The 19,432-nt window shown below is 37.6% G+C and overlaps 3 protein-coding genes across 7 annotated transcripts; all 3 read right to left on the bottom strand.

Moving 5' to 3' along the window:
* Positions 1-638: 638 nt before the first annotated feature.
* Positions 639-4,890, bottom strand: LOC103984167 (uncharacterized). 2 transcript variants are annotated; one of them, XM_009401616.3, is made up of 2 exons: positions 3,996-4,890; positions 639-1,045 (listed from the first exon to the last, which is right to left on the bottom strand). In XM_009401616.3, exon 1 carries the CDS (start codon positions 4,770-4,772, stop codon positions 4,002-4,004), a length of 771 nt encoding a protein of 256 aa, XP_009399891.1. In that variant the 5' UTR covers positions 4,773-4,890; the 3' UTR covers positions 639-1,045; positions 3,996-4,001. The 2 variants fall into 2 exon arrangements, with proteins under 2 accessions (XP_009399891.1, XP_009399892.1); XM_009401617.3 differs by having other exon boundaries at positions 639-999.
* Positions 4,891-5,538: 648 nt separating this feature from the next.
* On the bottom strand, positions 5,539-10,067 carry LOC135612213 (A-agglutinin anchorage subunit-like). Of its 3 annotated transcripts, XM_065108200.1 has the most exons (9): positions 9,864-10,067; positions 9,621-9,713; positions 8,285-8,416; positions 7,926-8,204; positions 7,727-7,761; positions 7,559-7,648; positions 7,286-7,430; positions 6,586-7,184; positions 5,539-6,503 (listed from the first exon to the last, which is right to left on the bottom strand). In XM_065108200.1, the coding sequence occupies exons 1-9, from the start codon at positions 9,952-9,954 to the stop codon at positions 6,300-6,302; spliced, it is 1,668 nt and encodes a 555-aa protein (XP_064964272.1). In that variant the 5' UTR covers positions 9,955-10,067; the 3' UTR covers positions 5,539-6,299. The 3 variants fall into 3 exon arrangements, with proteins under 3 accessions (XP_064964272.1, XP_064964273.1, XP_064964274.1); XM_065108201.1 differs by lacking the exon at positions 9,621-9,713; XM_065108202.1 differs by lacking the exon at positions 9,621-9,713 and having other exon boundaries at positions 8,285-8,420; positions 9,864-10,020.
* A 5,438-nt stretch (positions 10,068-15,505) lies between these two features.
* Positions 15,506-17,977, bottom strand: LOC103984166 (dof zinc finger protein DOF2.1). Of its 2 annotated transcripts, XM_009401614.3 has the most exons (3): positions 17,362-17,977; positions 16,336-16,517; positions 15,506-16,257 (listed from the first exon to the last, which is right to left on the bottom strand). In XM_009401614.3, the coding sequence occupies exons 1-3, from the start codon at positions 17,869-17,871 to the stop codon at positions 15,687-15,689; spliced, it is 1,263 nt and encodes a 420-aa protein (XP_009399889.3). In that variant the 5' UTR covers positions 17,872-17,977; the 3' UTR covers positions 15,506-15,686. The 2 variants fall into 2 exon arrangements, with proteins under 2 accessions (XP_009399889.3, XP_064964270.1); XM_065108198.1 differs by having other exon boundaries at positions 15,506-16,517; positions 17,362-17,969.
* Positions 17,978-19,432: the final 1,455 nt, after the last annotated feature.

Here is a 19,432-nt window from a genome sequence, read left to right as displayed (position 1 = left end):
CGGCCAGTAGAAGGCGGAGAGCAGGCGGAAGAAGAGAAGCGGCAGGACCACGGCGGCCCGCACCACCATCGCTTAGGTGGTTTACTCGAAAGCGAGGAGCCGAGGAAGGAGGGAACAGGAAGTCGAGGAGGGGGTGACGATGGAGCACAGATCGATGGGACAATCTTCGCCCCTCCACCCGAGACGAGGGAGCTCGGCACGGTTCGAAATCGCTCTCTTCTTGGAGGCATGAAGATCTAGGACGAAAACTCTCCTATTACTATGCCACCTACCTGCCATGCGATTGGAGGAACACCAGGCCCCACATGACATCCCTGTGTGGGTTCGTCGCTTGCGTCCGTGGCAAACAAAAATGCAAAACGTGTAGACAGAACAATTTCATTGCGAGAACGATACACGTCAAATCAGCCAATCAACGGCATCCACGTAGACCGCAGCGGCCGGTCACAAGTGTCAAGTATGCAAAGAGGACGCGTGTCTCTTCCCCCCCCCCTTCTAACGTAGAAGGACAACGGGGTCCCGCTTCGTGCATCATAATTTTGAGCAGGAAAATAAAGAACTTTTGCATGCGACAATATAATGCCAATAGATGGGAAATATCAAAATTGCACACGCACATCAGTAGGAAGTCCACAAGATGAGCAGAAGAATTGATGAACATGTTATAATGGAAAGCACAGTATCCCGTGCCATGATATCAGAGCAACAGGTAACCAACATAAGCAAGCTTCGAGATGTCCACGGAACAACTAACAAACAAGAGTTAGCGACATTTGCATGCTAAGCGATCTATTAGTCCTGATTTGGTAGCTAACAATGTCGAAATTGATGATGCAAGATTCCACAGTAGAAAGTTGTAAAAATTGCTCACCTTTCACCCATCTGAGTCGAGCAAATCAATCTGAGTACACTAACTAGCCAGACCTGGTAGACATTTCTCAATTCCTTCTTCAACTACAAAAATGGCATGGAAGATGTAGCTGTTTTGATCCCCTGCCACTGCTTGACATCAAATTGTAGCCGAGTAAATTAGCATAATGAGATGCTGTAGAATGAACACTGATTCAGCTCACACGCACCAAAACATTCGAGGAATGAAAATCAAGTTATGAGTGATTCTGTTGTAATAAAGAAATACTAGCCAAAATCATATAACCATTTGATGACGTGGTTCTAAATATGTTGAAGAGGAATGAGATTTAAAGGCAGAAAAAATCTGTACCTTTTTAAGCAAATAAAAAGGGGAAAAACAATAGAGACCAACAGGGCCAAAGACAGGCCAGTACAGAGAACAATATTCCTTTAACAAGCAATGCAGACTGAGAAATTAAGTCCCACTCTTCACCTGGTTGTGTGACTATCATGCAAATGCTTGCTGATACTACGCATAGATGCATGCAACTGCATTACATTTGCAACACGCATAACGGAAAGCCCAACAAAGAAGCAACAAATTCAATGTCAATTTAATGGAAGATGAATATGTATGATGTGGGAGCTCCATGTGGAAGAGGATTCTTGCACCCAACATAATCTCAAGATAATGCCATGATACAATGTCCGAACTCCGAGATTATAACTTCATACAGATCAAAGGCTGACACTAGTATTAGAATGAATAATCTGTATGAATGGAAATGATTGTGTTCATACAGATCAAAGGCTGGAAAATATCTTAAAGGATGCTGTCTCAGCAGTAGACAAAAGTAGAAGAAGAAAATAAGTACAAAAAGGATACCTCAAGATATTTTCAGGTACAAAAAGTGGAACAACAAGAGGCAGCCTGATAAAATTGATGTTCTTTGTTTCTTTGATGCATTAAATAACCTTAACCAAGCACTTTGTATTTCTATTCATATTTGGGTCACCAAAGGAAAAAATATTTAGACCACATTCCAGTTTAATTCACGAGGCAAAAAACTCTAATCCACTAAGAGATAAATTGAATGGACTACCCTTCATCTTTACAATAAATGGAAGCTGCAGAGCCCCATGTTTGAACGTTGAATTTCAACAATCAAACATGCAGAATTTTTGGAATTGATTATTCTACTCAGGTCCATCAAATAGAACCAACAGAAACAGTCACATGGCTGTCACTCGACATCAACATAAATGGCAATTGAAGCAGAATTTGGAGATCAACTGCATCTAGGTACCCAACGTCAACTCTCTTACTCCCTTCTCACCGTTGTCTCCTACTACAGAAAGGAAAAGAAAAAAAAAAAGCTTCCTCCTTACCAGGAAAATGATGAGAAGCCAAACATTAGTCCATGTGCCAAGAAGAAATGGTTCTCTGGTTTGGCAGTTTGACAATCACTTAGACATGTTGATGTCCTTGGCATTGAGCTCTCTAATTGTTCTTCCCAATGTGTCATTGACTTGCTTCACAAATGTGTTTTCCCTTTGCACTTTACTCTAGAGGAAAAGATACAAAAATTGAAGGCTTCTAACACAAGATATTTTACAACCAAAACCTACTCTCATGTGGGTCACAACACTTATCCTATATTGTCTCTGAGGAATTTAGTCCTGACCAATGGGGTGATGACCTGAGACCCAGATATCACAGACCCAGATAGTGCTCCATGATGACCCAGACTACCATAAAATCTAGAGCTATCACAGACCCAGATAACTGAAGATAAGAACAGGTGCTTATTGGAGAGAATTAAGAATCATAAGATGAACACACTGTTCCAGGAGTAGGTAGCGCTCCAGGATGCTCAAATTTAAAAGCCGTGGAGGTTGATATTATGGCTGCAAAAGGAGAAAATTCTAGATGAAGCACCATGCCAACCATGATAACATAGTGCAAGACATTGGTCCCGAGGATCACATATCCTGGATGGACTGTGGTACCAGGTTAAGACACTTTTTGTAATCTTCAGAGGGTTTAAAGAGCTGATCAGATATAAAAAAACTAAGATGACCTTAGAATCAACAACAAAAAGGAAACCACAATGACTACTCTTTCAAGAGACTACCATAAAATTTGATGCATCATAATTGTTATATTTAATCAAGTAAATGATCATAGAGGAGATCTAACCAGAAGAGTTGATGTGGTTCCATAGCACAAGACTATCATTGGGTTCAGATTTTTATTTTCACAAGCATAATTACTATCAAACTGCTACCTCAACAGGCAAACGACCATAAAATAGTGTTACGCTGAAACAGAATACTATAAAATGATATCGCTCAGTGTAGTGTGAGTTAGAAGATCAATCCTACCTAGGCTACCCTCTTGCATTGTACGAACAATTTTTGTCTCTCGTGTATAACCTTTCCCATGAAAGATCAGATGAAGTGCTCAACCGTTGACTTAATCTAGACACTTAAAGCAGTACTTATCTGCTAGATGACTTGTACAAAAGATGTAATTTATCATACATATCATCCAAACAATTTGACAAAAAAAGCTACACTCTGGAAAATCTTACAAGACCATCTTCGAAATCATAATTTGAACTCATGTGACTCATATATGCCAGATTATATTTCTACGTAAAACAGTTTATTTCCTAGCAGAAACCAAACTAAGGACATGAATCTGATGTGACGATGAATTGCTTCTCGACATATATAATTCATCATAAAAATTTCAATGGCTGATTCATTTACTAGTGCAGTGGTTCTAAACATATACTTTCAAACCCCAATTAAGAAAGTCATTCACAAACTTAAATGGATAAGCAAGAACAATAGTGACAAAAGGAAATCTTTCTAATATATATTAAGATAAAGTTGCAATTCCCATATTATATTTAGTTTAAGGAAACTTAGGTCTTAACCTCACAGTTGCAAAAATGTTAACATACATGGAAAGAAGAACATCCTTCATGTATCCAATTAGCTAACCGAAAGTAACTAATGAACAAACAATAACCAACAATCAATCAAATATCTTCACAACCAAATTGGAGATTGAAAGGCAAGGTTATATCAAGTTAGAAGCTATAGTAAGAAACCACAAAGCTGAGAACTCTCACCAAGAATTAGAACAAAATTAGCAGAGAAAAGAGCATGTAAACGAGCCAGCAAGCGTAGGCTATGAGACCACGGTGCTCATCCCCGCAGGATGCCAATTCCACCAGAAGCGCCGTGCACACTCTCGCCGACCACAACACGAATACCGCTGCCATCAGAAAGATCACAACGCCACCATGGGGCACAAAGAGCGACAGCGCCGAGAAGATCACCATCGGCAGCATACAGTATCCAATCAGGCTCAAGCACCGGTACAAATCCAAGTTCCCGTTCCGCCCCGCGAGCATATTGAAGACGATGTAGAGAAAGAATGCCGCGACGGTAACCCAACCCAAGATGATACCGAAGTGGAACTTTCCGGCCAGAAGCTGGAAGAGCCCGAATGCCATGAGGAAGAGGAAGGGGCCGGAGAGGTCGGCGTCCTCGTGGAGATCAGGGTTCACGCGGAAGGGATTCAAGATCGAGATGGTCTTGCGCCAGATCTGTCGGGTATTGATGCCCAGCTCCTCAAGGAGGGGCGGCTCGTCATCGAAAGAGCCGGAGACGGAGAAGCCCTCGCCGGCGGCGGGAGCAAATACGGGGGCTGAGAAGGAGGACGAGGCCGGGGCGGATCCGACGTCGAAGGACATGAAGGGGAGGCTCGGGTTGGCGGGGCCCGGGTTCGAGGGCCGCGGCGGCTGGAAAGGCGCCGCCCCAGGCGCACGGCGCTGCTGGGGGACGTTAGGGTTCCCGGCGGAGGAGGGGAAAACCACCGGCGGAACGGAGAACTCTTTGGCCATCACGGCGATCCGTAAGCTCCGGTAGGTGGGGTTTCGCCCCGCTTTGCCTCGTTGCCTTCTTCTTCAGACCGCCTCGTTGCCTTCTTCGGACCGCCTCGTTGGGGGAGATCAAACTTCCAGCCCTTACAAAGAAAGGCCGGTTCTTCAATGAGCGGTTTCCTTGGACCGGTACCGGTCCATTTTGCGGAAATGTTGCATTCCGGTCCAATTAACTCGTTCGAGGCTCCATTGTGGCGACCGGTCCGAGGCCCATCTTTTGTTGGGTTGGGTTCTTGGATCTAATTTGGTGAGGTAACGTGATTTTGTTTATTGATCATACTAAAGTATTCTTTATCAATAACTTAACGGCTAATTACATATTAACCCTTATAATTAGATGTTTTTAGCATCCTTCTCCCTATACTTTCAAAGCTACAGATCCCTATACTTAAGGGAATGTTTTACCCGTTGCTCCAACGAAACATTTCTGTCTTTCAGTATAGGGATCAATATGCGAAAGATAACTAATTACAAGGGATAATTTATAATTAACTCACAACTTGATATATTTAGTATCATGTTTCTTAGCATATCTAAGACATTAACATCAAGTAAAAAGAAAAATGGAAGATGTATATTATACAGGAAGTCATAATATATACATTATTTGAGCTAATTAAGAGCAAGTCAGTTTTTAAACATTAGAACTTAAAAGATGAAAACAAAGCTTTATAGTATAATGTGAATTAACCGGAGGAAAAAAAAGCCTTATGTCAAACATCACTACTGGCAAAAGCTGTTGACTATTTTATTTTCTTGTAATTAAGTGCCACAACTCTTTCGTTTATAGTTAATTTAGTGTCAAAGCTATAGTTGTCAAGTAACTAATACATGAATCTATTCTTTCACTTTGACAAAGAAATTTGGTCAGCACAAGGTAGATATAATACACATGCACTGCAAAAAATCTCCCTTATTTTTTCCAGAACATGATGAAACCTTCAGCTTAGATCAGTGAACAGTATGACAGATGATTCTGAAAATGCTGAATGTTCAAGACCCAATTTTTTCTCATCGAAAGTTAAAAACAGGAGTACTTTTCTCCTGTTTCTTTCCCTATTGCTATTAGGTGAACTATTTGCTCAGGCTATCTGTTCATTCTGCAGGAAGAATGATTTCGTTCTCCCATGTTCATGGCAGGTGAATCCCAGTGATAATTTTCCTGATTATATGTGACCATTCACCCAAAGAAGAAAGAAAGCATTGCTTCCATCAATCAAAGTGTTTCCTAATTATGTCGGAACTTTGCCGATCAAATTCATTGCTTCAACTTTCTCAGGAACATTTACTGTATGCTTCGGATGCAGATCACTACCTTGCCTCTTTGCACTTGATTTTAGAGCTTTACTGATGACTTCTTTTGCTACTTCAAAAACCTTGATTGGTATCATTTTTCAAAAGGCAGAAATCCACAGCCAGTGGGGCATAATTCAGACTGCTTCTGACATGCCAGTAAAGTCATTCTACTCAACATGCTTTGGTAGTTGTTTAAGAGATCAGGATTCTGTACTTACGAGCAGTAGATTGAGTTTGCCGAGAATCAGAAGTGATGGTCTTGTTCTGAGTAGCAAGTGTGGTATCTTGTATCTTACTGGGTTTTCCTTTGTTCACTGAATCAGTCTTAGAGGTTCCAATGGTAGCTTTCGGGAAATTGGGCTGCTTGTTGCAAGTCTGTGAGGTTAGTGTTTTCTTCTGCAAATCCAATATATAGTCCAAGTTAGAGACAAATAAAAGTAATGAAAGGAACTACAGGAGAGTATGATTAAGCACATACTGCTGAAGATCCATAGCATTTTGCTTCGGAGCTCTTATTAGTGAAGCTTCTTGGATGATTCCTTCTTGATGCTTCAGATGTTAGTTCATCATACGAAGAACTTCCAGTACTACGCAGTCTGCATAGTTGGTTTCCACCATATTTGAAATTTTGACATGATTTAAGACTTGGTGAGCAAACTTTGTCATTATCAGTGCCTTCCAACAATGGGGATGATGAACTGACTTCAGTAGCAAAAAGGGTTGGCGATGATGATCCTGCAGCAACACTGTCAAAGGAACTACTTGGAGAAGTACTTGAAGATAAGTTGACAGCAGAGTTTGGGAATATTGCAGGATCACTTGCATTTCTGCGGATAGTTATTCCGCCTGTCCTGGTAGATGCCTTCTTAGTGATTGATCCAGATGAAGAAGGGCAACTGATAGTTCTAGATGTGCTTGTCATCCCTGTCATCTTCAAAGGAGATTTTTCTTTGTCGGATGAATTGCTGACCAACTTCAAAGTAGATTTTGATGATTGGAAGGACTTAGAATTGCCACTGGAAGGGCCTTCATTTATTTTTTTTGAGACGATACTAGATTTATGCATTAACACATTGCCTGCCAAATCCCCACCTAAATAAGAACTGAGTTCCAAAGCAGAATATATATACTCAATTGTGTTGACTAAAGATGCCTGAGAAATTATTTTGAAAATATACCTGGTTTATCTTTCGTATTACTAATTCTTATTTGGGTGTTTTCAGGAAAAAATCTCGTCTTTGCTGGCATTGATGGCATAGTTGCCCCAGACAAAACTCTTGTTGGCTTTGACAGAGCCTTTGAACGAGTAGTTCTATCAGCAGCCTTTGTTAAAGTATTAAATGGAAAATTTAGTCAACAAATGTTTCGATTTCTTTGTATAATAATAAGATTAGAAACTTATGTGAAAGAATTTTAGAGCCAAAGTAAATGAATATATAGTATGTTCATACCACATTTGTAACAACAGTGGCCCCTCCAGAATTATGCTTATGGAGATGGCGGTTAACACCTTGTCTTTCCGATGGCATGTGAGACTTGTTCTGACATAACACAAGTTCTTGAAAATTTATGTACATCAATGATACAAAACAGCAAGATGATTGTTAATAAAAGCATACCTTAATGTGAGAAAATGGTTCAAATTTCACTGATGCTGCAAAACAGTATAATGACTCATTTAGAATAATAGCAATAACACCAAAAACAGTGAAACGACACTAAGATGGAAACGAAGTATGATTTCCTACAGCTAACTTCAACCACCATACAAAGGTGAATCCTAGTGTTTCAAAGTTTTAACAAGTTGAACGTCCTTACATCCATGGGGCTGTTCATCTTCCTTCACTGGATTGTTTTTCTTGCTGGAATGTAGCAAGCTCAATGCCTTTTCACCGTTAACAAGAGCCTTCTGTTTGCAAGCTCCTACATTTTCGAACAAATCTACTTCAAGATTTTCCAGAGCCCAGCTATCATTATCTAAAGTTGAGTTTGACTCTGCTTTTCTCCTTGCATCTTCCAGAATTGTAGGAAGTGAATATGCTTCAGTCTTCTTGAATGTGCTGTTTAAAGTGGCCAGTTCTTCATGATTCAGAACTCCTGTGAATAAGAAATAAGATCTGGTAAGCTTATAAATTCCAGTTCAACATATGCAAGTCTTGGAATAACAAAGTCCATACCTTCACTTGTAAAAAAGTCTCTATCCCAATCTAAACTTTTCCGTAAGCGGAGTTTGCCAGATTTTAATTGTTTTAGCTCTGCCTCCTGGATTGCTTGTTCCATCTGCTTGAATGTTTTAACTTGACTCTCACCTTCCTCAGAACCAACAAGCAACACTTATTCTCAATGTGGTTTCCAGAAAGGAATATACGAACAAAGATATATGGTAAAGATGAGTGAATCATAGATATATGTTTGAAAAACCGATGAAACTCCACATGGAAAAAGATATAATCATAAACATCAGGAACATGTTAAACTACCATGCAGGAAAATAGGGTCGATGTAAAAAAAGACACAGATGTACTCCAAATAGAGTTTTGAAACATTTTAGATCTCTGAAATCCAAATTGGGCATATGTAACTCAAAAATTGAGATTTCTTTGGCCATTATCAACAATCACCACAATATTCATCTTATCTATAGCTAGTACAAAATGCCTCATTCAAAAGAATCAGACTGGACGAGAGTAGTTAAGTTTCTAATCATTGTGTTGGGTGCGTCAATGTATACCTTAGAATTTCTGCATAAAAATAATCAAATTATTTATGATTACAGGAAAAAGATAATTTGGTTTGTTATAAAAGTAATTTAACAGAATCCTGTGCTACATAGGTTTTCAAATAGGGGAGATGGCAAAAGAAATAGTAACATAGCTTATGGCTATGTTCCAATTCCATAATTATATTACATTTCTAAACCATAGACAGTATATAAACAGGTCACCAAAAAAAAAAACACTAAGTTGAAGTTCAACCTGAAGCACCTTTTATTAATGAAGCTATGTCCTACTCTGACAGCTACCATTTACACATGCGTTCAAAGGGAAGAGGGATCCACAGAAATAAAATGGAATCGATCACAGGTAATTGATTATCTTTCATTTAAACCAACCCTTGATGTCACAGCATGGTTGCTCGCTTGCGACCTGGATGGCTAGAAATCAAGTTCATGAAAACAATTTCTCTTTTTCAGGGGTATGGTTGGGTACATTGATCCATTCTGGACCCCAGATTGGTGGTCTTGTGCATTGACGACAACAACAACAACAATAACAACACTCCGTATTGACCTAAGTAAGTCTGGCACATTAAACCGCCTTAAATAAGATTTGCCTAATTCAGAAACATGCTGTGACTAAAAATCACTCATTCCAACATATTCTATATTTTTTTCCTTCATAAACCAATACCATCCAACTCCACAGAATCGTTCTTGTACTAGCAATTATAATATTCAGATTAAACCAACAACAAGCAACCCTATGAACATCAAGCCAGATTGACTGAGTATACCTAAGACAGCTGTGAACGGAAATTCGAGCACGCAAGATGCATTCCTTACGATTCTAAAGCAATCAAACGTCAAGAACAAACACATTGATCCATCTGCAAATATTTGACAAAGCAGATTAAGACATCGACCGGCAACTGCATGCAGAGCAAACCCTAGCACATTCGACCAAACAAATACATCTCTCTCTATGAAATAAGGAAAAGAAGCACGAGGATAACCTCAATAGAAAAACCGACGGGTACCTGAAGAGCTCTGATCGTTGGGATCACCGCAATGGGGGGACGTAAGGAGGTCGTCCTCCGACGAGACGTCGATCAGGGAGAGCGTCTCCATGATTTCTCCGAAACCCAATCGCCTCGCGAGAACTCCCAGATCGAGCGAAGACAAGGGGGGGTGGACGGTGGTGGTGGGGAGGAGAGATGGGACTGCGACGAAGAGGGGCGACGCGGAACGCGAAACGCGTTCGTTTGGAATAACGTTTCGACATATATAGGTAGAGGGTAAAGATCCATAAATAGTTAGCTCCCCACTTTTAATAAGAGACTTTTACATATATATCCTTTTAAAGCTATAAATAACATATTTGCTTTTATGAGTTTACTGAACTAAATTACTTGTACAACCCGCCAAAATTACTGATTTTTGTATTTATGTTTGGGATATATATACATGTAGAGACCATTGTTGGCACAATGATGTTGAAACTTTGATTAAAATTAATATCTATTAGAAACATTAAAAAATGAGGAGTCAAGTAATAGATATATAGAATTTTGATTTTTCTCATGTGCAATGATAGCTATGATTAGTTAGCCCAAGTTTACGAGAAGACATACGTGGAATGATATGTGTGTAATATTAATATTTGGAGGGGAATATGCTATTTCAAAAATTAAAAGAACAAATATATATATATATATATATATATATATATTCCTCTTTTTCGATATTATTACTATGTTTCTTCAATTAGTAACATCCTTCTCAATTAAAACTATATAAAATATAGAAACATAAAAAAATTAAATATTCATAATATTCTTGTATTATAAGTAGGAAAATATTAAAAAAATAATTAATGTATGCATGTCTTCCGAGCCAATATGATAACACATATAAATAGTATTTTTACTTATTATTATTATTAATATTTTCTTACATATATATATTATGATGTTCATGGATCTATGCAATGAGAATTGGATCGTGATAAGATCACAATAATGAGATCGATTTACCGTTAAATGTTAAATACAGACCTTAAATAATCTCAGTCATAGATTACTCAAGAGAGATATTGAGATAGCCAGATAGATGGATATGCTGTATACCCATCTATATAATTGAGGTGATTGGTCTCATAGCTGTTTGTGTAGGGACATCAAGGATATAATGCAGGTGCTTATTGGAGAATAAGTCCATTGATTAATATACTCACGGAATGCTGGATGGTTAATGATATCTCATTGTTAGATAGTGATTCTGTGGTCCCAGTTATGTGTCTAGTTTTTAAATTTGAGACACCAAGGATGTTTTGTACAAGTACTCCACTTTTTTATACCAGACTTATAGGTCTGGAGGTTCCAAATCTAACACAGTCGGTTATCAGGAGTGGTAGCCAATTTTACGAGGGCAATTAAGTGTCAATAGAGGATCATCTGCTCTAAATGTCATGAGAGGAATATCTTATGTATTCTTGCTCAGGCAAACCCCTAGCTATGGTCGTTCGGATTAAGAGAGAAAAAGTTCTCCGAAAGAATCTGATTAGAGCGAGACTCGAGTAGATTCTATATGAGCCTGATAGCATCATACCCGATATACGGTTTCTGAGATATTAGATAGATGAAGGACTACAGATACACGGTAACTAAGGACAGATAGGTCTAATGGATATGATTTCCTTATATCATCAAGGGACTACGGCGTAGTGGCTTAGTATGTCCGTAGTCGATGAGTCGAGTGAATTATTATGAAATATAATAATTTATTGAGTTAGAAGGAGTTCTAACAAGTATGACTCACAGTCAACTCGATATTGGGCATAGAGGGTCACACACATATGATAAGTATTGCGGCGAGTAGAAGTTCAAATATAAGATATTTGTTCGAGCCCCTATCTTAGTAGATATTCAGTAAGCTCCCGAATTATTGGATCTTATGGATATGATTCAATAAGAGCTAATGAGATATTAATGGGTAGAGATATACTAATCTAAGAGTCTTGGGTAGTTGAATTGAGATTCAATACTCAATAGGATAAGATCCATTAAAATTAAGTTGACAAGGACCTCCATAAATAGAAGAGAATCAAATAAGCATATATTAGACCATTTTTGGCTATCACATTCTATTCTCCTCTCTCCCTCTTCTCCCTAGTTGATAACCCAGTTTGAGACATGTAGACAATAAGAAGAGTCAGCCTCTTCAAAATCACGTGGTGTACGTAGAGAGGAAGATCATGTAGTAATTTAAGGAGTGTCTTCACTGTATCTGTCTTATGGATCATCACTAAAGATGATGACTATTGGCATCCTTCATCAATTTCTACAGATTTGAGATTTTACAAGGATATACGATCTCCCTATATAATAAATTTGCCTTGGCATGTGCTGTTTCAATTTTGCATTTTATTTTATGTACTAATTTTCGCACGATAACGAAATCTCTTTCTTTTAGAAAATCTGGGATTTTATTTTTTCTATTCTTCTACTACACGTATATTGTTCTGTCCAGGTTTCCCAATAATATGAAGTTAGATTAAAGTTAATTAGTAATAATTATATTATAATATACATTTAGAAATTATATATCTTCTCTCATCTTCCCTTATTCATTATTCTATTTCATTTAAAATTTATTATAATAAAATTAAAGATAAATAAAACTTAAATGAGCTAATTAGTACATGTATTTAGAAAGAATTAAAATTAAAATAAGAAAAACTCATAATATTTTGGTAATGCTTAGGGAGTTGAAATAATAAAAGAAAGTTAAAATATAAATCATTAAAGTTTATAAATACTATATAAACTAATAAAATAAATTTTTTATAATAAAGTATTACTTTTATGACATAAAATATTAACTATAAGATTTTGGTTTGAAAAGGAAATGTATAAGTCTTACTTTTGTATGTTTCAAATCAAATATTATAAAAATTATTTTCTAATATTTAGTGGATTAATTTTGATTCTTCAATTTATATTACAAATAATAAAAAATATTTATATATGAAAACAAAGAGTATGAAATATTTATCGAAAGCGATGGTAGTTTGTACTGATCGCTTATGCTTACAGATGATTTATTTGATAGATTTTAATGTTGCATGATATGCTCCTATAATTTTAGAATTTTAATTTTTTTTATATAAAATTATTAAGATATTATATTAATTTTAGTGGTTATAAATTTAGCATATTTATGATTTAATTAAAACAAAATTTTAAATTCTATATAAAGGTTCATCCATAATTAATGTGAATGCAATGATCCTGTAATTAAATATTAGAATGTAATATAATTTTATGAACTCCTTGAGATTATATATCCTTACAACCACAACATGTTCCTTATTTTAATGAAGAGAGATATTTTATCACTTTTATAGATAATTTATTAATATATAATTATATATATCTATTTTATATAAGATCTCAAAAGGTTAACATATTTAGATATATATAAATTAAATTAAAAGATAATTAGAAAAAAATATTAAAATTATTAGATCTAATAACGATAATAAATTTATGATAAATATAATGAGTCAATCAAAATCCAATTATATATATAATATATCATACCTAATTAAATTGCACAAAATATTCTAACATTCTTTTGCTTATTTCATTAATTGATAAAACATAAAAAATAAAATCAAAATAAATAAGATAAAATATTATTTTAAAAATAATTCTATTTAATTTAATTATGAAACGTTTAAAAATATTTTAAACATGCTACAAATTTTATAAAATATGTCAATAAATCTAATAAACATAATAATACCATGTTAAATCTAGTTATTAATACGAGTCATAGTGGTTGTGTATCATTAATACTATACTTTCTTCTATATATCGTAATATTGTTAGTCATTCATAATGTAGTCCAAACCGATCTGTATAATTTATCTTATCAAGATAATTCTATTATTACATTTAATCATAATATATACATATATAAATATGAACATGAAATAAAAATAAGTAACCATAATTAAGTAAAAATATTAATTATAATGTCTACTCAAATATGTATCATCATATCTTATATTTTTTATAGATTACTCACAAACCTAATCGTAATACATATTTTTTTAATACTTTAAGTTATAACGTCTTAATGAATGAATCAACAATAAATATAATAGAATTTCTATCTTTAACCATAAAACTTTACATTGTAATATATAAAATTATTAGAGTACTTATTATTTTTTTTAAGAAGAAAACTGTTGTGATATGTCACAATGTATCCTCGATGAATTAGCAAATGAGTTTCACACTACCAAATTCTGAGAAAATTTTACATTCATAAATCTTAATTAGTGATATAAGAACATATCACAAAATCAAATTTTGTTATCGATAATATAATAATATATTATCTTATATTTTTATAATTTATCTTTTGAATTAATATAAATATAAAACGTAAAGTAAACTTAAGTATCATCGCTCTGCATGCAACCGTAGCAATTGCTAGCTCATGAATCATTCTTGGGATTGCCAAATCTCATGCATGGCTTCTTTGTCTCTCCCATAACTTGTCATGCTATCAGCGGTTCATCTCCCAACAGCCATTGCCATGCCCATTACATCTTTCTCCTGCAGATGTAACCACAGGCTGCAGCGATCTCTCCATATAACGGTGATCGCTGCCGAACAGTATCATATAGCTATCAACATATGAAATGTTCTTCTAGCTGAGGTAGACTTAGATACTAGTGCACAGGGTTTGCCTTTATAGAGCTGAAATTAAGTTATGAGGTTAACTTGTCCTCCCTAAAATGAGGTGTAGATGGCCCTAAAATCCATTGTTTATAACCTCGGTGAGTCCTGGCTGCTCCAAACCCTAGCTTGTAGGTGGAATCCTACGGAACTGCATTGTCCTAATTAAATGGAAATTAAAAGATAAATAAAGGCATCTATTTCTTCCCTTGTGTTAACAGGTCTGCTAGGGTTCGTGATTAGGAGCTGGACCTGGTCTGAAAACTTCACCAAACTATCACATCCTTATGCAACTATAGCCACATTGGCCCACACGTACCACCGGCCTACTTTGCCACATTAATCAATGGTCACAGCTAGACCTAGTTCTTAAAGCTGATTCATCAACCTTGCTTGTCACCTTAGGTCCACTCCTCTTTGTCATGATGAGACCTGCCATGGACAGTGCAACAAGATTTTGCAAGCGTGACTTTCACAACGCAGAGCTCGTCCTGTCCTCTGCTGCACCTCCTCCTTCAAAGAATCCCAGTAGTGAGAGAAAGTTTCTTGGGTCAGTAAGCACCCCATCGACTACTGTAGGGCTTGAAAGAGGTAGTATAGGTCGTGCATGCTGATGCTCGAGCGACAACATGCAAGTGGGGTGGACTGCATGCCAGGGCTTATGCCTGCGTGCCATGGGATGTGTGTCGGAGATCACACCATTTGCAGACAGAATATGCCCCAAATCTTACTAGGATTTTGTTGTCAGGAACATGGATTTATTGCCCAAGAATCTAGCTTATGCAATACCTAGATTAGGTTCTTGGGGTTCCGCTACTTAAGAAGAAAAGGAAGATGAGAACAAACTGTATTCTAGTGAGCAGCAACCATGATGAGAATAGAATATGTTGGGGACGCCACCATCAGCTCTTGTTCCTGTGGAAACGATGTGTATGCACCAGCCGCATGGCATTGCTCTTTTTCAGTGTCTCATTTAATGTAGTAATTGTCCAATCACACTCACAGTAGATTAGAAACAAGAAATGGAAGGGAGAAAGAAAGGTTCACATTCATATAGCAGAGATGAAATGAGAGAGTAGGATGCTTCCAAGGATATCATGGGCATTATAACTAGATATCCACCATTTCACCAGGCCAGGTGGAACCAACCTCGTTCCACTGGTGATCTCTTCCAAAGTCCATATGATCCATGTTTCCATCCCCAGGGAGCTGCCATTGGAGACATGTAAACACCTCGTTGCCACCTTCATCCATCGTGCTGCAGGAGGCCTGGGCGGTAGTCACAGTTGTCGCTGCTGTTGTAGTTGCACCGCACAATCCTCCATCACGAGGTATCGCTGCCTCCTCCTCAATACTGGCATTGCTACCATACCCATAGTAGATGTTGCTGAAGCTGTTTGGAGTAGCGATGGCGTTCAAAATCTCTGGGGCAGCAGGGTTTCCAAGCAGGAAAGCTCCATGGTCATCCAACAATTGCCGTGGGGTATGTTGTTGATTGTGGATCCTCGCGAAGGGTGAGCTGAGGCCATCTGGATCAAACGAGGGTGGAGGTGGGATGACACCAGGGAGAGGTAGGTTGAAGTTGGTGGCCAGTGATTGCTGTGATCGCCTCTTAGAAGCCAAGGTAGTGGCGGTGGAGGAGGAGGAGGAGGAGAGAGAGGATGATGGCCTTCTATTCTTCCTGCAGCCACCACCAACAGGAACATTCCTTAGAGAGCCACCTCTGGTCCAGTATCTTCTGCATCCTTTGCAGAAGTACCTGGGTTGGGAGAGGCTGTAGTTGTTGTAGTAGCAGAACTTGGTGTTGGTGGATTGACACCTGGGGCACTCGACGGCCTGCTCTGGTTGTGGCCTCCCCCTCCTCTCCTGCTGCTGCAGCTGCTGTGCCGTAGAGCTCCCACTTCCAACTTCTTCTAGCGGAAGAAGGTCACCCATGCAAACCTATGACAGATCTCACCACGATCACGGGCCGAGCCAACCGATCAAGGGACACAGATTTCCGTCGACATCGATCAAATATTGGACAAGCTATTCCAGTTTACACCTCAATGATTTCAACGGCAAAAGCACGAGAGGTGAACGAATTTAAGAAGAGGAGGATCGAAATTGAATTCTTACGATGGAGAATGACTAAAATGAGATGATCCATATCTTCTATTCTGCTTTCGGGAGAATAGAATCGACAATCCAAGTCTTTGACTTGTTATATAGATCTGTGTTCCGTGAAGATTGATTGATACCTATAGATCTCTCTCTCTCTCTCTCTCTCACTCTCTCTCTCAAACACACACACACACAGAAAGAGAGAGAGAGAGAGAACGGATATAAGTGGTACGTATTATGGTCGTCAGTTGTCCATCTTAGGAAGGATTCTCTCCTGTACACATGCATCAAAGAGCAAGTGCGAATCTATGTACTGACCTCCGATGGTCTAACTTTCCTGCTAACATCTCATCAACTTCTCTACAACTACAAATTTCGACCTTCGTAACACCCATGTGTGTGATCTACCACTTAGAAACGAGTGTATGATTGGTTTTCAGACATTACTGTCAGATGTTCAGAAAAGAAAACATAAAGAAAAAGGAAGACATACATAACAACAGATGGATCTCCTCCGGTCATTAAACTGTCTCAAAGACCCCGGAAGATGGAACAAATACGAAGGGGAGTAGAAAAGAACAGCGTAGATTTCTAGCCGAAGAGCGACTCAGATGAACATAACCCACCGGTGGAAAAGGTTATCAATCAAGCCTGAGAAGATTAGACAGGTGAAGATGATTACCTGGTGGTGAGCATTAGAGATCTCCATCCATGCAACCTCGCTCTCCCACTGTGACTGCACGCAATCGTGCAGAAGGCCAGAGGAAGAGCTCGACTTCCCTTCCACTTGATGTAAATATAGAAAACGAACACGCAGGAGAAGTTCTAGAGAGAGAGAGAGAGAGAGAGAGAGATGGGGCTCGCAGAGCAAGAAGACAATGGGCAAAGAACTGACGCCCGCCTTACGAGAGACGCGTGGATGACGGAGTAGAGTAGCAAGCCATTGAGGTGAAAGGCCAGCATGCACGATGGGAGCCCCACATCTCCCCGCACAGCGAAGTCGGGAAGTGCTACCTCCTGTGAAGGCCATCCCTATCTTTCGGTCCCAATTCCTTTCCTGCTTTAAGAAAGTATTAAACATCACAACAAAATCTATAATATATATATAAAAAAGGGGATAAATCATAATGATATGCGTGCATGATGTGTATGCCTTTCCCACATGATGTTTTAAGATCTGATCGACTTCCATTTGTCTAGCATAGAATATTCATTTTATGGCCTTAAACATGAAGGCATATATATAAAATGAAATAAAAGAATAATTAATTTATCATAGGTTGAATGTCCCAATCAACAAGTTTGATCCGTAAGTATCTTGTCACTTAATAGTAAGATGCTGGTTGGAAATCCGCTTGTGTCAATTTATATATATCCTTACCCATACTTATCATTTGTAAAAAAACAAAAAAAAATCTGTATCAATTGATTTATATTATGTTATAGGCCAACTCAAACTCGCACAAAATGCAACTCCACTACGGGTTATAAATATAAATACACATATGTAAATATGTAAAATATTGAGCTATTATGAAAATTGCCTGTGAATTTATAGGATCCCTATGTTTGTCACTATGTTGTAACACCTTGTATTAATAAAAATAATAAAGTATGGGGGTGATGGCAATTAGGAGGTGATGCCTTCTTGGCTTCCGGGTGCATCCTAAAAGCTGTGAAAGCCTACATAGGAAACATATTATATTGGCAGGCAGACAGGACATATAAATAATATAAACTGCATGTGATTAAGTTTCAAGTGGATATGGACTTATCAATAATCGATTCATGACACAATGTTCTTATTGTGTGGAAGACAATGATACCAATCTAAGATGAGCAATCATGCTACACCCCTGTGCATGATTCTCAGAACAAAAGCTGTGTCTGACATTTTTTGTGTACACACATATATATATATGAATGAGAGAGAGAGAGAGAGAGAGAGAGAGAGAGAGAGAGAGAGAGAGAGAGGAGTTAAATAAAGCTTGTATTGCATTCATGAAAACAAATTGTTTCAGGTGTTGTGGCAACTTTAATAAGGGCCTCTTAAATAAATTAACAAACAAGGGTGGAAGGCACAATCAAGACACTCATGTTAGAGAATGGCTTGAAGAAATCCTTATAAATTTGTGTTAGTGATCCCTTCAAAAGAACCAGTGGACCAACACTGCAGTTTATCTGATAAACAAATTTACTCAACTCAAACTTGTTCAACCAAGATTTGACAACTAATACAGAAGCTCATGTTTGATTTGACTCTTAATTTTTGCAACATGAAGAAAGAACACCATTTGGTCATTCAGAAATATGTTATGTAAAATCTAAGGTTCACAATTATTGTCTCTTGAGTTGCCAACCTTAACCACCTGATATATGTACATTTAGCTTATAAACTGTAAACCTGACATGGGCAAACATCTTCTGGGACAAGCTATAATGGTGTGACATGAAAGGGGAGCTATCAATAAAGTTGTCACTAGATCTATAATCAAATATCACATTTGATACAGCTCTATAATTACATGATACACAAACATAGTGTCATAAAAAAAACAGTTAATATTTTCACTATTTAGTAACTCAAACATGCAACCAATTTCTTAGACATCAGACTTCTCAATCCGTATCTCTCTTATCCAATTTTATAAGATTGATAGCACTCCTAGAAGCTTTAAGACACAGGTGAAACATTAAATGTAGTACATCCAACACGGTTTCCAAAACCACGCAACCCTGGAAATGATCAAACT

This window comes from Musa acuminata, chromosome BXJ2-5, assembly GCF_036884655.1.
Source record: "Musa acuminata AAA Group cultivar baxijiao chromosome BXJ2-5, Cavendish_Baxijiao_AAA, whole genome shotgun sequence".
Lineage (NCBI taxonomy): Eukaryota > Viridiplantae > Streptophyta > Magnoliopsida > Zingiberales > Musaceae > Musa > Musa acuminata.
The sequence above is the reverse complement of the archived record's forward strand: the minus strand, read 5'-3'. Positions and strand labels throughout refer to the sequence as shown.

Bases quoted from the DNA above. Each gene is read 5' to 3' on its own strand.
- LOC103984166 (XM_065108198.1), bottom strand. From the start codon at position 17,871: ATGGAAGTCGATCAGATCTTAAAACATCATGTGGGAAAGGCATACACA. The intron at 16,518-17,361 runs GTAATCATCTTC...GATCTGTCATAG, and splicing joins TCTCTAATGCTCACCACCAG to GTTTGCATGGGTGACCTTCT.
- LOC103984167 (XM_009401616.3), bottom strand. From the start codon at position 4,772: ATGGCCAAAGAGTTCTCCGTTCCGCCGGTGGTTTTCCCCTCCTCCGCC.
- LOC135612213 (XM_065108200.1), bottom strand. From the start codon at position 9,954: ATGGAGACGCTCTCCCTGATCGACGTCTCGTCGGAGGACGACCTCCTT. The intron at 8,417-9,620 runs GTATACTCAGTC...GTTCTGAGGAAG, and splicing joins TCCGTTCACAGCTGTCTTAG to GTGAGAGTCAAGTTAAAACA. The intron at 8,205-8,284 runs GTATGGACTTTG...TCTTATTCACAG, and splicing joins AGACTTTTTTACAAGTGAAG to GAGTTCTGAATCATGAAGAA.